Source organism: Tasmannia lanceolata, unplaced genomic scaffold (genome assembly GCF_043159265.1).
Source record: "Tasmannia lanceolata isolate RefF3 unplaced genomic scaffold, GAP_Taslan_0.1 ptg000015l, whole genome shotgun sequence".
Classification (NCBI taxonomy): Eukaryota; Viridiplantae; Streptophyta; class Magnoliopsida; order Canellales; family Winteraceae; genus Tasmannia; species Tasmannia lanceolata.
This window is the reverse complement of record NW_027518692.1, coordinates 30,554,504-30,570,886: the sequence shown is the minus strand read 5'-3', so window position 1 is coordinate 30,570,886 and position 16,383 is coordinate 30,554,504. Positions and strand designations below refer to the sequence as shown.

At 37.3% G+C, this 16,383-nt stretch overlaps 1 protein-coding gene across 1 annotated transcript in view; it reads left to right on the top strand.

Annotated features, from left to right (window-relative positions):
* The window catches only part of LOC143846345 (catalytics), a 36,237-nt gene extending 19,854 nt beyond the window's left edge, over nt 1–16,383 (top strand). The window contains exons 8-12 of the mRNA XM_077354776.1: nt 8,391–8,612; nt 9,003–9,098; nt 9,197–9,391; nt 9,817–9,930; nt 15,884–16,383. Of these exons, the coding sequence (XP_077210891.1) occupies nt 8,391–8,612; nt 9,003–9,098; nt 9,197–9,391; nt 9,817–9,930; nt 15,884–16,144 (888 nt within the window). The 3' untranslated portion in view covers nt 16,145–16,383. The remainder of the gene's footprint in view (nt 1–8,390; nt 8,613–9,002; nt 9,099–9,196; nt 9,392–9,816; nt 9,931–15,883) is intronic.

Here is a 16,383-nt window from a genome sequence, read left to right as displayed (position 1 = left end):
GCTAAGTGCAATTATTGCAAGAAATACTTATCATGCCCAACTAGTAATGCACTAATAGTCTTAGAAGACATTTGGAGAAGACATGTATTCCTTATTTGACATGAGATAAGACCAAAAAATTATTGTATTTTAAACCGGTTACATAGGGCGATGATGTTGAGGACGGGGGGCATATCATACTCCTTAGATGTTTGACCAGGATGGAGCTCGATGAGAGTTGACAATTATGTTAATTAAGCTCGAGCTTCCATTTAAGATAGTTGATAAGCATGCTTTTAGATATTTTATGATGGCTATCCAACCTCGGCTCAAAATTATATCACGTACAACTGTGAGAAAAGAGCTGTTGAAAATATATGGAGAGGAGAAACTTAAAATGAAAAGATTGATTGGTATATGTCATCAGGCTTGTTTAACTGCCGATATGTAGACATCTAACCAGACTTTGAGTTATTTATGTCATACTGCATATTTTATTGATGATACTTGGAAGTTATATAAGAAAATTCTGAATTTTTGTATGGTTCCCAGCTCTACATGGACGAGATATTTTTGCGAACGTAATTAAATTATGTTTGATCTATTGGAACATTAGCAAATTAAGTACCATCACCCTAGATAATGCTTCAAACAACAATGTTGCTGTTAGAACACTTGTTCCAATTTTTTCTCGGAAAGGAATGTTACAAGAAGATCGATTTTTTATGTTCGTTGTGCTGTACATGTAATTAATCTCATAGTGCAAGATGGGCTAAATGAGATAAAAGAATAAATTGATGTTATTTGAGAAAATATTAAATATGTTCGGAGTTCACAAGCTAGAAAACAGTTATTTAAATAATGTATTTTGCAAAAGAGGCTTTCAAGTAAGAAATGCTTATGCATAGATGTTTGTACAAGATAGAACTCCACCTTTCTTATATTAATGTCCGTGTTACAGTTCGAGAGGACCTTCACCCGCGTAAAGGCACGAGATGCAAACTTTGCAAGAGAAGCCCTTATTATTGATGATTGGAAGAAGACGGAAGTTATTTGTTGTTTTTTAAGTCTTTTATGATGCTACAAAACTTTTCTCTGGGCATAAATATACAACTATCAATTTGTATTTTCATGAGGTTTCTGAGATTCAAGTACACTTGCTTGAGATGGCAATGCATGATGTTTCTACTAACCAAATGGCTAATATAATACAAATTAAGTTTCACAAATATTGGTAGCAGTGCAATGTGATGCTTGTTATTGCGGTGGTCTTTGATCCTAGGTATAAGATTAAATATTTGAGTTTTATGTACCGTCAAACTTTTACTAAGAATAAAGCCGAATCAAAAGTTTCACTTATTAAGTAGGAGACCTTTGAGATTTATGACATGTATCTACTTATAATTCAAGGCAAAGACGTGTTATACAGTCAGTGGAGAAATAAGCAGAGGTAGACAGTGGGAGTTTTAGTGGTGAGAGGAGGATTCCTAATTTACAAAAATAATTTTTCAATATGAGTGCTGAAAAGAATGATGTTGGGTCGACATCGGAGCTTGAACAATATTTAGAAGAAGAAAATCATCCAGATGATACTACGAAGTTTAATGAATCCTGGGGTTGTGCAAAGCATTAGTTTGCATTCAAGATTGGCTACGAGACGTTACATGTGATGTGAATAAAATCAAAGTTTATCAACATGATAATGATACTAAAATCATTGAATCATTATTTATATTTATATGTAGAGTTCTTCGACATTTTTGACATGGATACACATGACTCATTGTACTTTGTTATTTGTCAAGAACTCTACCTACCGTACTGAAAGCTGACTCTGAAGCAACTGTAGATACCAGAATTAATAAGATATCACGAGCCATTTGAGAAATTGTAGGATATTTTGAGCTGTTAATTTTCCACAATCTCAAAATGTCGAAGTTAGTATCATTTGGATGATTTGTTTTTTCTAAATATTGTTCCAACTCTGATGCCGACCCACTTCTCAACACTCATCTTGAAAAATCTTTTTTTTTGTAAATTAGAAATCCTCATCTCACAACTAGAAGAAGTTCCACTGTCTACCTCTGACAATTTTCTCACCGACTTTATAACACGCCTTTACCTTGAACTATAAGTAGATACATACTCATCATAAGTTGCAAAAGGTCTCACTTAATATGTAAAACTTGTGATTCGGCTTCATCATTGGCAAAAATTTGATGGTACATAAAACTCAAATATTTAATCTTTTACGTAGGATCAAGGACTAACGCAATAGCAAGCATCACATTGCACTTCTATTACTTATTAAACTTATTTTGCATCTTATTTTGCACTTCTAGTAGATACATCATGATGCACTGCCATCTCAAGTAAGTGTGCTTAAATCTTAAAAACCTCATGAAAATATAGATTGGCAGTTGTATATTTATGCCAAAAGAAAAGTTTTGTAGCATCATAAAAGACTTTTGAAAAACGATAAATAACTTCAGCCTTTTTCAAATCATCAATAGTAAGAGCTTCTCTTACAGAGTTTGTATCTTGTGCCTTTAAGCGAGTGAAGACACTTTCAAACTGTAACGCCGACTCTAACGTAAGAAATATGAAGTTCTATCTTGTACAAACATCTATGCATAAGCCTTTCTTACTTGAAAGCCTCTCTTGCAAAATATATTCTTCAAAGAACTGTTTTCTAGCTTGTAAACTCCGAACATATTTAACACCAACTCTAATAGTATCGACCAATTCTTTTTTCTTATTTAGCTTATGTTGCACTATAAGATTAATTACATGTGCAACACAACAAACATGAAAAAATCAACATTCTTGTAGTAACATTCATTTCCGAGAAAGAATTAGAACAAGTGTTTTAACATCAACATTGTTATTTGAAGTATTATTTAGGGTAATGGTACTTAATTTACTAATGTTCCAATAGATCAAACATAATTTAATTTCGCCCACAATAACATCTCGTCCATGTAGAGCTGGATTTATACAAAAATTTAGAATTTTCTTCTATAATTTCCAAGTATCTTCAACAAAATCTGCAGTAAGACATAAATAACCCAAAGTTTGGTTAGATGTCTATATATCGTCAGTTAAACAAACTCGATGACATATATCATTCAATCTTTTCATTTTAAGTTTCTCTTCTCCATATATTTTCAATAGCTCTTTTCTTACAATTGTGCGTGATATAATTTTGAGCCTAGATTTGATAGCCATCATAAAATCTCTAAAAGCATGCTTATCAACTATCTTAAATGGAAGTTCGAGCTTAATTAACATAATTGTCAACTCTCTTCGAGCTCGATCCTTGTCAAACATTCGAGTGAGATCTACCCCTTCCTCAACATCATCGCCATCTCCAACTGGTTTCAAAAGACAATAATTTTTTGTTCTTATCTCATACAATATAAGGGATACATCTCTTCTCCAAATGTCTTATAAGACTACTAGTGTCATTTCTAGTTGGGCATGATAAGTATTTCTTGCAATAATTACACTTAGTCCTCAAATTTACCTCATCAGTTGCTATGCCCTTTGTAAATTGATTCCATACATTAGATTTGGCTGGATATGCCTTTTTTCTCTCTAAATGTATGTGTTGACGAATCTCCAGGAGTGCTAACAATATTAGCAGTATTTTCAGAAGAGTTTAAGACCTAAACAAATATGCAAAAATAACTATTTGTTAAGTTCGGTGGAAATAAAATAAAAATTAAATCTTACAGAAATGAGATAAATGCATCGTTATAATGAGCAAATAAAAAACAAATCTTACAGGAATATTGTTGTTGATATCGTCCATCATCATTCAATTTGAGTTTGAGCACTTCTAACCCACCTGACCAAGATAAATCGGGTGGTATATATACATATCCAACGTGTAAGTTACATAATTCATATATACCATAAATCAAATGCATGAATTTGCGTATTTCTAAATCATCTCCTAATGGGTATGATCACAAAGAAACTTTTTTAAATATGTGTTTTAGAATTCAAAATTGCAAAACTAAAACCAAATGTTCTTCTACCATAACCACAACAAATCATTCTCAAATACAATATCTGTGGAGTACATTGAAATGAATTCGAGATTCAAATTAGGCTCATTTGGGGATGCGACTGTCTAACATACTATAGTGGAAATATTTAGTCTAGTGGAAAGATCATCCGTTATGAGAAGGTATTAGGACTATGACAAAGGGGACTATGACAAAGGAAGCTACTGCGAGAGACGAATATATTTTTTATCTGCTGTGATGACCAATAGTACAAAGAGTACGTCTTATCATTATATTACTTCGGATCGACAAAATGAATGCCTAGAGCTACTTATGTGTTAGAAGTACCTAATTCGTTGGAAAGGACATCCATTGCGGCATGCGTGAGGATCACATTTGACGAACTCCCACTACTAATCATGACCATTATACCTGACAGGACCAAGTCTTTTAAGCGGGAATATGATGGGGACCTTGCGAAGGTCCAAATTTTATTTTTTAGGTGTGTTCAAAGTCCTTAAGTTATAGTAGGCGTACCCGTCTTTTCCCATCAAAATAACTTTAGTTTTTTGAGGTACGAGTGTTTCAAATAAGCCCACACATGTAATACTGGAATTTCACGTGAGGGGCAAGTTTTTAAGTCTTTAGAGGGTATTTAATTTAAAAGTGTTTAAGTTTTTGTTTGGGTTATTTATAACTTTCTACTTCTATTATTTTTGATATATTGTAAGCCTCAAGGCACTTTTGTTTTAATAATGATGATGGATGATGCTATGCTATACTATGCTATGGAATGATGAAGAAGAAGAATCATCTCTGTTTTTTTAGCAATGTCTGGGCGTGGAAAGGGAGCCAACTGTTTGGGCAAAAGTGGGGCGAAGTGTCATCGTAAGGTTCTTCGTGATAACATCTAGGACATCACCAAGCCGACGACCTGCTGATTGGCAAGAAGGGGGAGGTGTAAAGAGGATAACGATCTCATCTACTAGGAGACCCTGGGTGTTCTTAAGATTTTCTTGGAGAGCATCATTCGTGGTGATGTCACCTATACAGAGTACACTCGCTAGAAGATGATTACCACCATGGATGTCGACTACTCCCTCAAAAGGCATGGGGCTTTTTCATCAGAGTCTTGAAGGCCGACCCAGTGCACGAGGTTCCCGCGATTGCGGGGTCTGGGGAGGCCTAGATGTGCGCAGCCTTACCCCTGCTTTGTAGAGGGGTTTTTTCATCAAAGTCTTGCCGTCAAGGAAAAAAAATGAGACATCTAGGGTTTTAGCCTTAGGGTTTTCTGTGTTTTGCATTCTTGTAAGTAAATTTTGTCTTGTTTTTGTTCTGATGGGTATGATGGACGGGAAGTAGAACTGTATGCAATCTTCATATTGAAACAAAATACATGATTTCTTTTTCTAATTTGTTAAAAAAGTTGTTTTTCTCTCTTGTATGGATATCTACTCCTTGCAAAGGTGTGATGCTTTTTCCTAATGTGAGAAGCCTCGGGATTGCTGGTATGATTCTTGCATAATTTTCTTCATCTTTTGTGCGATGCCTAGAAAGATCGTTGGTGGGATGTCTTAAGATAAATATCTTGTTTTCCTTGAAGTCTATATTTCTCGTCTTTTTTCTCTTCTTTTTCTTTTTTCTCTTCTTTTTCTTTTTTTGGGTTTCTTCAATACAAACAACCTACCTAGGAATAAAAAATATTCCTTTCCCTTACCTAAAACTTCAAATTTCTATTTTTTCTTCTTCTTGTTTTACCCGTCACATCTCAGCCTAAACTCTGTCCTTTATTCTTTCCCAAAACCCTTAGCTACACTTTCCTAACATATTCATGCAGCTTCCAGGCATATGTCTACACCTTCTCGAAATACGCTTGCACCCTTTTAATCCTACTCGAAACCTTCTAGAAATATTTTTCCAATATAATCATATATTTTAGGATCCAAAACCCTAATTTCACCCATCCTTTTCTCCCCCATTCTCAAACATATTTTCTCATAATCCTAAATCATCCGGATTTCTCAATTTTTTTGAAGCTAAAATACCTTCAAGAACCAGCCCTAAACTTCTCAATCTGTGATTAAAATTAGCAGACATAATCCCTTATATAGATTCATCCTACTTTAGTTTAGTATCAGAGAAACTATTAGTCCTTCCATCAGTCACTATCATGTCTCAATCTTACCATAGTAGGTGTACTTCAACTTGTTGCGATCCTTGGAGAATTTCTTGTCACCTCCTTTAACACCCTCTTAGAAATTGTAGGTAGGGGTAAGGGCCAACTTCTCGATCTGAGGAGGGTGATAATGTTTGACCAAGCGGCTCTCCTCACACTGAACATATGAGCATGGACTTGCTAAAGATTCGGTAATTTGTCACAACTTGGAAATTGAAACCGAATAAACTCAATATTCTATATTAAGGCGAGCCAGAAAATCAATAAAACGGTTCTGCTCAGCCTGTTTCCTGAAAACAACTGCATCAGAATTTCACACCGGCTCAAACAGATCATAAAAGTTGAGCTCCTTCCACATGCTCCCGAGTGTGGAATAATACCTAGAAAGGGACTTCTCCCCCTGTCAAAGGTCGAAAGTGTCTATCCGCTCCTGATAGGTCCTCGTAAACCTTTGTACTTGAGAATACGCCTAGGCTGTCCTGTCCCAAATATCCTTCGTTGTCTGCAGGAACACAAACCCTCGATTGAATTCTTGTTCCATAGTGCTGATAAGAAATGACGTCACAGAGAGATTCTGTCTCAAAGGTCATGAGCTCGATCATCTTTCACTGGCTCAATGGTTCTCTCTGTATGATACTCTAGTTTGCCACGTTTTCCGACAAACAATTTACCGACTGTGACCATTGTAAACAATTTGGTCCATTGAATATAACTAGGGAGGTTGGCACTAACATGTTATCTGGGGGCGTCTCTTCAGTCATACCCATTGTGAAACTTTCGGGGATGGTGGAACTGGTATTGATGCTGTTGTCCGACATTTCTCTTCGGACCAGCAACAATAATCATATAATATTTTGAAATGACAGTGATAATATAAGATCCTAACACGCACTAAGTGACCGATAAAACACAAAACTTGATTGCTTACACACTAAACAATCCAAGGAAATTTTTTATCTTGTGTATATTTACACAAAGGATGGTTAAGATTGGATTTCTGACTGGAAAAAGCTCAATCAAAAAGTCGCACCCCCCCCCCCCCCCCCCCCCCCCCGGCCTCCAACACCCACTCGCCACGCACACATCTCTCTCTAGTGTTAATATCTAGCACCAAAACTCTAGGGGTTTTCTACTCATGGTATGAGGTATCCATGGTTAGGGGTTTTCTACTCATGGTATGAGCTATCCATGGTTACATTTCAACAAAAAAGTTGATATGGTAAATAGAAATAGAGAGTAAAAAATCAATGCAAAAGTTACCACCCTCTTTGGATCTAAATCTAACTTTAGGGTTTTGTTATACATGCTAAGGGAACCGTTGGTAAAAAACTCATCAGCAATGGACAACTCTTAGTAGGAAAAATAGAAAGCCCTAAATATACACTGAAAGGAAACACCAAACTTCATAAAAACATACCGGTTTGATTCGTACGATAAGGCATGGGGTCTTCAAAATTTGTCGTTCAACCAACTGCTTTATGTAACAATCAGTGGATCGGCAACTTATATGGTGGTGTCAAACCATGAAGAAGAACAAGAGATCTACCAAATCTTAGTGGGTTGTGACCAGGGACATACGAGATGGAGTGAGAACTTGAGTTTTTGCTGAAAATGCCAAGTAGAAATTGTGAGATTGATGAATGAAAATAGAAAGAAGATGTAAGAAGTTGAGGAATACGGGGAAGAGTTGGGAAAAAACGTGGGAGAATTAGAGGGTTGTGGTCAACCACTTTATCTCTTCCCTGTGTATTATAAATATAAGCTATTTACAATTATGCCACTAGTAAGTGGAAAAAAAGAGAAAATTATACTTATAAAACAACCTTGGTGAATGAGAAAATTATACTTATAAAATAACCTTGGTAAACCCTATACCTCAACAAACTCCAATCTCCTTTGGCTTGTGATTAATCTTCCCTTCTTTCACTTTTCTATTGTTTATCCCTGGTCTTTGACCTTCAACTTTTTACCCAGAAATCCAACTAATGTTCTTTTGCTATTATTTTTTTGAAAAGTTGTGCTGAGTGATACAAACTTCATTATCACTATTCCTGTATTGTTATTTGGTATAATCTGTAATCTACACCCAAAGATCATGGATGCATTCAATCACACAAAACCAATATTTACTGATATTTTATTCCTAATATTGGGGTTACTAGCTAGTTTGCTAAATGCTATTATCTGTCTTTATATATAGCGATTGAGAATCTGTTTTGTAGGTCGTTCATACCCAAGCAAAAGCAGTAGCAGATCAAGATGTCATGTATAAGTACATCTCAAAAAATATGCTTTTTGTGGCTACTGTTGCACCTAAAGCTGCTGGTGAAATTGGATCGGCTACCCCAGAGGAAGCTTGGCTAGTTGTATATCTGATTGATACTATAAATGGTCGAATAATCCACCGCGTGACCCACGCTGGTGCACAAGGTCCCGTACATGCTGTAAGTATTGTCTTCATTTCCATTAGTGTCACAACTCAACTGATATTTGATGCGGATTGTAGGCCCAATAAGAGGCATGTTTGCCCATTATGATTTTTTTCCATGTTATTAGTTTCTAGGATTCTTATTTCTGTATTATTTAGTTTCTAGGATTCTTATTTACATGTTATTTAGTTTCTAGGATTTGATTTCCATGTTTTTATTTTAGGGCTTTTATTTTTCATGGAATTTTATTTCCATTGCCTATATATATACAGATTTCTCTTCTCTTCACCCTTAATTTCTATTCTTCCCCTCTAATCTTCTCTCTTTTTATTTCTCTTCCCTGGCCTACATCAATATTGTTACACGTATAAGAATTGATTTGCGTTTGGAATTATCTTTGTGAAGGTGCTTAGTGAGAACTGGGTTGTCTACCATTACTTCAATCTCAGGACTCACAGATATCAAATGTCAGTTGTTGAGATCTACGATCAGTCTCGTGCAGTAAGCACCTTTTTAACATATTTCTTTTTATTCCTCTTGTACTGTTCAATATTTTTGGCAGATTTTTATTCTGAGCCAATCTTTCTTTCATGTCTTAGGATAACAAAGATATATGGAAGCTCCTACTTGGAAAACATAATCTTACTTCACCCATTTCTTCATATTCTCGGCCAGAGGTGATGGTTAAGTCCCAGACATACTTTTTTACACATTCTGTCAAAACAATGGCAGTGACATCAACGGCCAAGGGTATTACTTCTAAGCAGCTTCTGATTGGTACCATTGGTGACCAGGTCAGTTAAAGTTTAAACTTCACTCCAGATTTCAGAGTGATCATTTGGTTTGGTTCTGCTTTAGTAGCTTCATTTGACTTTGCAAATTTATTAAAGCTGCTCATTGCTTTCATACAGCTGTGCTTCTGTATATGCGCTAATCAACCTTTGAAATTTTGGTTTTGGTATCGGAAACCAAAATTTGGTTAAAAAACAAATTTCGTTATTGTGCCAAAATTTTGGCTGAAATTTCGGAAAAAAAAAATAAATTTTGGATTTTTAAAAAAATAAATTCATTTTCCCGAAATTTCGGCCTAAATCTGGACTGACACCGAAATTGGTACTTTCGGTGTCGATCCAGACCGACATGAAATTTCAGCTGAAATTTTGGTGTCTGCCAAAATTTAAAACCATGGCACTAATTGAATGGAATGGAAATTTTACAGGTACTGGCACTTGATAAACGTTATTTAGATCCTCGTCGGTCAGCCAATCCAACACAAGCAGAAAAAGAAGAGGGGGTTATGCCGCTGACAGATTCATTGCCGATCATTCCTCAGGTACCTTTGCCTTTTTTCTTATTTTCTTGGTGTGCTACTTTAGGTGGTTGTCCGCTTTAATAAACATGGGAGAGATATACTGTGGTCTCTGGTTTCCATTTTCATCATTTATATGAACATAAACATTACTATCTGAGTTGTGTATCTTAACAACCTTACTCTTGTAGTTAACTGCCGACAATTACCTGGATATGAGGATGTTTTGAAAAAGGGAAAAAAGGCATTCTTAATCTTTGTTTCAGAAAAATAATACCCTCACATTTTTTAAATTATTAACATGTTTACATTCAGAAAAAAGAAAAATAACAAGAAATTGTAGGCATTTGGCTGGGATATAAGTGAATCACTGTTTTTCAATACCTAATAGGCATCCAGCTTTGGTGGGCTTCCCCCAAGGTGACACCAAAGTTCTACCTTTTGTGTGCTCCTCACCTCCATGATTTTGAAATTTCAGCAAATTACCCTGTTTCAATAAAGTTGTGGGAACTATCCATTTTAATTACATTGCAGATTTTGCCCTGCTATGAACTCTGAACTAGGTTATTATATCTTGATAGTTGGGTCTTTTTGCAAGTACCTAGCATTGTCATATCATGATAATTGGGTGATTATCAGCATCTGTGGTGCCTATCATTGCTTTAAGGTGATGCTGCCTAAATGCGCCCTAACACATTTGAATAGCAATATCCGACCCAACTGCTATCAAGTATATTGTCTTTTTCCTACATGGGATGCTTTAAATGTCCGAATGGCATAGTTGACAATTGCCAGATAAATTTCATTGTTGGGGTATCTTGGTTCTCTGTGTCCTGGATTAAATAATTTGCCATTACAGATGTACGTTGCTCGATGCATAGACTATATAAAAACAAAGTGTGTTATTTGATACAAAACTAGTCATCCAGGAAAATGCATTGTATCGTACGATACAATGTTAGGAACAGACACTATGGTTGATAAGTGTCGGATTTTGAGTGGTATGATAGATACAGGAAATTTGTATTGTAGACCATGTGCGTACCATTCCCATTCCCATGCCCACTACTACTACTTTATTAACAGCTGCAACATTGAAGATTATATTGGATGAGCAGAAGAATGGCTTCAGTTTGATAACCATGGCTGAAAGCAAACTGAATTTGGGGTCTAGTTCATATGGGTTCCATGGTTAGAGGTCCTTATTTGATCCCAACTTATCTGCATGAGTTTAGGGCGTAATACATAAGGGGAGTATTATTTCTCTTATCAAGTTATGTTCGTAAAAATGAAAACAACTGCTTGATGGAGTATTAATTGCTAACAAATACTTGGATTCTAGAAAGTGACAAAGGTTTAACTGGTATTGTATGTAAAATTAATATGGAGAAGGCATATGACCACATGGAATGGGAATTTGTGGATTTTGTTCAAAAAAATATGAGCTTTGGCTTGCGATAGAGAAATTGGATAAATGGTTGCATATCAATGGCTACATTCTCAATCTGAGCGGAAAAACCCTGTCGAATAGAAAATCCAATCAAGTAACACAATCAAAGGCAAAATGAAACAACCACAAGAGAATCACTAGAGAACAACAATCCACAAAGAATACACGAATTTTACGTGGTTCGGCTCAATGGCCTACTCCACGGGTGAGTTTACTTCTTCCACTATTAGAGAAAAGACAACAAGATTACAAAAGGAATAAAATCCCATACACCCGCAACCTTTCTTTTGCTCTTCCATGGATACCCTTCTCTCCCAAACCCCTTCCTCTAAACAAGAAAGAAACCCCCTTTTTTCCTACTACAGAAGGGAAGTACAAGAGAGAAAGCCACTCACCTTCTTGTCTTGATACAAGAGAAAACCAAACCAAAATAGTATTCTTCTTCTTTTCAAGGTATGAGTATTTACACCTTTTTCCTTCTCTCACTATCTCATAAGAGAATAATTGTGCATCCATGTAGTTTTGTCATACCACATCTCTTTGCACATCACCGTACATGCAATACGGTTTTAAAACTGTTTCCCAACTGTTTTGGGAAACAAGCCACTAATACCAACAATCTTCACCTTGACTTGTTTCACAACCACTTGAAGATCAAATATACCGTGTCCGTCCTGGGGCACAGCTCCGCACCTCCTGCACATGAGGTGCCCCACCCCAACACATGGGGTGCTCCACTAAACATCAACACTTGGTGATATTGGCCAAGTCCAAGCAATGCTTGACTTAGTCATTGTAATCGGCGTAGTTAACATATCTGCAACATTCTCTTTCGTATCCACCTTATGAAGATGGATCTCATCTCCTTCGATGTACTCGCGTATCTTATGATACTTCATATGTATGTGTTTGGTTCTTGCATGGTACAGTTGGTTCTTTGCTAAGTGTATGGCACTTTGGCTGTCACAATATATACCAATGCCTTCTCTTGTTTCAACCCCAGCTCGTTAACGAAACCATTTAGCCAAATAGCTTCCTTTGCAGCTTCTATGGCTGCCATATATTCTGTTCAGTAGTCGATAAAACAATCACTGATAGTTCCACCTGCAAGTGTGAATATATACCTAGTAGTAGACCTTCTCTTGTCTAAATCACCTGTGAAATCTGAGTCAACATAACCCACTGCCTCACTTGATGTAGCCCTTAAGGGGAGGATGCCCATTCCCTTATAAGCCCATCCACATCTCTACACTTTTCCGATGTGGGATCTTGTTTTCACGTTGAACCCCCAACAATCTCCCCCTCCGCGTGGAAGCAACATGGACAACCTCCACTTGGTGATATTGGCCAAGTCCAAGCAATGCTTGACTTAGTCATTGTAATCGGCGTAGTTAACATATCTGCAACATTCTCTTTCGTATCCACCTTATGAAGATGGATCTCATCTCCTTCGATGTACTCCCGTATCTTATGATACTTCATATGTATGTGTTTGGTTCTTGCATGGTACACTTGGTTCTTTGCTAAGTGTATGGCACTTTGGCTGTCACAATATATACCAATGCCTTCTCTTGTTTCAACCCCAGCTCATTAACGAAACCATTTAGCCAAATAGCTTCCTTTGCAGCTTCTATGGCTGCCATATATTCTGCTCAGTAGTCGATAAAACAATCACTGATAGTTCCACCTGCAAGTGTAAATATATACCTAGTAGTAGACCTTCTCTTGTCTAAATCACCTGTGAAATCTGAGTCAACATAACCCACTACCTCACTTGATGTAGCCGTTAAGGGGAGGATGCCCATTCCCTTATAAGCCCATCCACATCTCTACACTTTTCCGATGTGGGATCTTGTTTTGACGTGGAACCCCCAATAATCTCCCCCTCCGCGTGGAAGCAGCATGGACAACCTCACCCCCCCCCCCCCCCCCCCCCCCCCCCCCCCAACACACCCACGCTACGCGGGTGCAACGTGGGAACTATGAGATCTTCCATGAGGGATTTTTCCATCTTTGGAAGCATACTGGGGTTACCGAGATCTTCCCCGGGGGATTTTTCCGTGCTCGGCACCCCAGGGTTACCACACTCCGGCTCTGAAACCACTTGTTGGGACCTGGGTAGAACTCACCCTTAAAAGCTAGCTGTTAAGGGGAAGATGCGTGAATCTTTATAAGCCATCCACATCCTCATCACTTTTCCGATGTGGGATTAATTGCTTTTGCGTGGAACCCCAACATAATCCTTATTAGCGGATCATTGCTTGGATATTTTGGGTGCTTGAGATGCGTAAGGAAAGGAGACACTGTCTCCCCATACCTATTTATCATGGTATCAGAAGCCTTATGCTTACTACTCAAAAGGGGAGAGGATATGAGACTGATTTCCGGATTTCTAGTGAAAAGAAATGAACAAATTATATCCCATTTACAGTTCACAGGTGGCATTTTAATATTCCTTAATGCTAAGGAAATGTAAATGAGAAACCTGATAAAAGCATGGTCACTGGTATAAATCTTCAAGAAGGTGAAGTTACTAGATTTGCTGAGGTTTTTTGGATATATGCAAGGCAATCTTCCAATTACATATCTTGGTCTTCCTTTGGGCTTTGGGATATCGTCCCATATCTATGGGATCTAATATTGAAAGAGTCGGGAAAATTTTGGCATCTTGGAAGAAGTCCTATCTATCGTTTTGGGGTAGAATAACTATTACTAAGTGGGCCTATCTAACCTACCAGTTTATTTCATGTCCTATTCAAAATACCTACAAAGATGGCAATAAGACTTGAAAAGATTCGAAGGATTTCTTGTCAGCAAGAGAAAATAATGCATCATATGATATGGAAATTGTATGTAAACTGAAAGAAAGAGTAGACTTGGAATTGGAAACCTATTTAAACTGAAAAGAAAGGGTACACATGGAATTGGAATCCCCAAACATAGGAATGAGACTTTATAGTGAAAGTGGCTATGGAGATTTGATCTGGAAAAGGATGCCCTATGGTATAATATTGTTGGGGTGAAATAGGAGGTAGGATGGGGGAATTGGGAGAGTAGGTGTCTGCCTATTGATAGACAATTCTTGGAGGATATTTGGTTAGGAGAATCTTTGTTCTGCCATCCCATTTTGGACTATATATATTCTAGCGAACCAGAGGGGAGAATGGGGTATGAGAAGATATTATACTATGGAATGTAAATCTAAGAAGAAACCTAAAGCAAAGTGAAATTGATGGCTACTTATCCCTTCTTGGGAGGCTTTGATATGATTACGTCCCTTATCAAGAATGTGATAGAAGGATCTGCACCCGTGACCGAAAATGAAATATCTCAGTCAAATCTTTTTTTTTCATTGCTCGATAGGCAAGGCCTCCTCATCTAAGCTGTGGACCAAGATCTTGTCCTCTTTAGCCCCACCCAGAGTGAGGTCTTTAATTTGGACTATGTCGGTAAACTCATGGGATTGCCTCTCGAGAGGAAAGAATTCCGTCTTGCTAGCAGATGTATCCTTTGCAAAAAGGCGAAGGAATCTTTGAACCACCCTATGATTCATTCTACCACATGTTGGCATGGCGCGGCTTTTCCAAAAATCCATATCTTCAACATATTTGGTTGGGACTTGTGCCCTTTTGGTGGAAATGGGAAAGCACTTTGGAGACTTCTTCCGCAGGCGTAAGGCTGCGTACATCTAGCCCTCCCCAGACCCCGCAATGACGGGAGCCTCGTGCACTGGGCCGCCCTTTATATGGATGGAATGTAATAGCCTCATATTAAATTACAGAAGCAAGTCAACAGGGAAGCTTATACTGAAATTAGAACTGGGGAATTTTCCAAATCTTCATTTCACCACTTAATTGGGTGACTATCGTTTGTGAAAAAAAAAAAACGATAACCCTCTCTCCCTCCCTCTCTCCTCAAGTGGACTGCTCCTCTGATTGCAATTAAGTTCAATTTTGATGGTAGTTCCAAAGGTAATCCTGGTCCAGCCGGTATGGGGGGTATTTTAAAAAACCACCATTTAGGAGTTGCTTCTCTGGGCGTAAGTATGCAAACGAGGCAGAAGCAAAGGCATTACTCATGGGTCTGCGAATATTCAAAGAATACTTTGGCGGTTCTGGGCAAAAAAATATTCGGAGGGTCCATGGCAACTTTCATCAAATATTCAAAGGAATTAATTAATTGTGACGTCGTAGTTATTTGTGACTTGTATCCAATCATTTAATTATTCTTCTATTCTAGATGTTTTTTTTTTCTCTAGACATCTCATCCATCTCATGAATTTATTGTGTTATTAATCAAATTACCTATTCTCACAAAAAAAAAGAAAAAAAGAGGGACTCATTTTCATGAAAAAAGAGAAAATTTAAAAAATAGGACGCTAGTTCTAGGGAGTGATTTCTGTCATGTCGTCCGGGTGTCGAGGCGTTTTTATTTGAAGGGATATTATTTGTGAGCCCATAATCTTTGTATCACTGTTTTTGCTTTATAGTAGTTTAGGTTATACTGATATGGCAATTGAATTTGCAGTCATATGCAACACACTCTCTTCAAGTGGAAGGGCTGAGAGATATTGTAACTATCCCTGCGAAGCTGGAGTCGACCAGCCTTATTTTCGCATATGGAGTGGACCTCTTCTTCACTAGGATATCGCCCTCTCGAACTTATGACTCCCTTACGGAAGATTTCAATTATGCACTGCTTCTCCTCACAATCGTTGTCCTTGTCGCTGCGATCTTTGTAACATGGGTATGGTCAGAGAAAAAGGAATTGCGAGAGAAATGGAGGTGAGTCATCTCTACTTTTCTTTCTTTTTCCCACAAAATTCTCTTTTCTCTGTCATGTAGCACATTTTTTTTCTCTAAATTTTGTGAGGGTTCAAAACTGATATTTGTGCTCTTATTTTGCAACAACCTCTGTTTTCTATTGGTGATGTCTGGCTATTTGTTATGCCTTTGTAAAATCTCTACTTGCCTGTGGTGATTGGTGTTTTATACGAACAAAGGAAAGTATTGAAGGTGGTAAAGAAA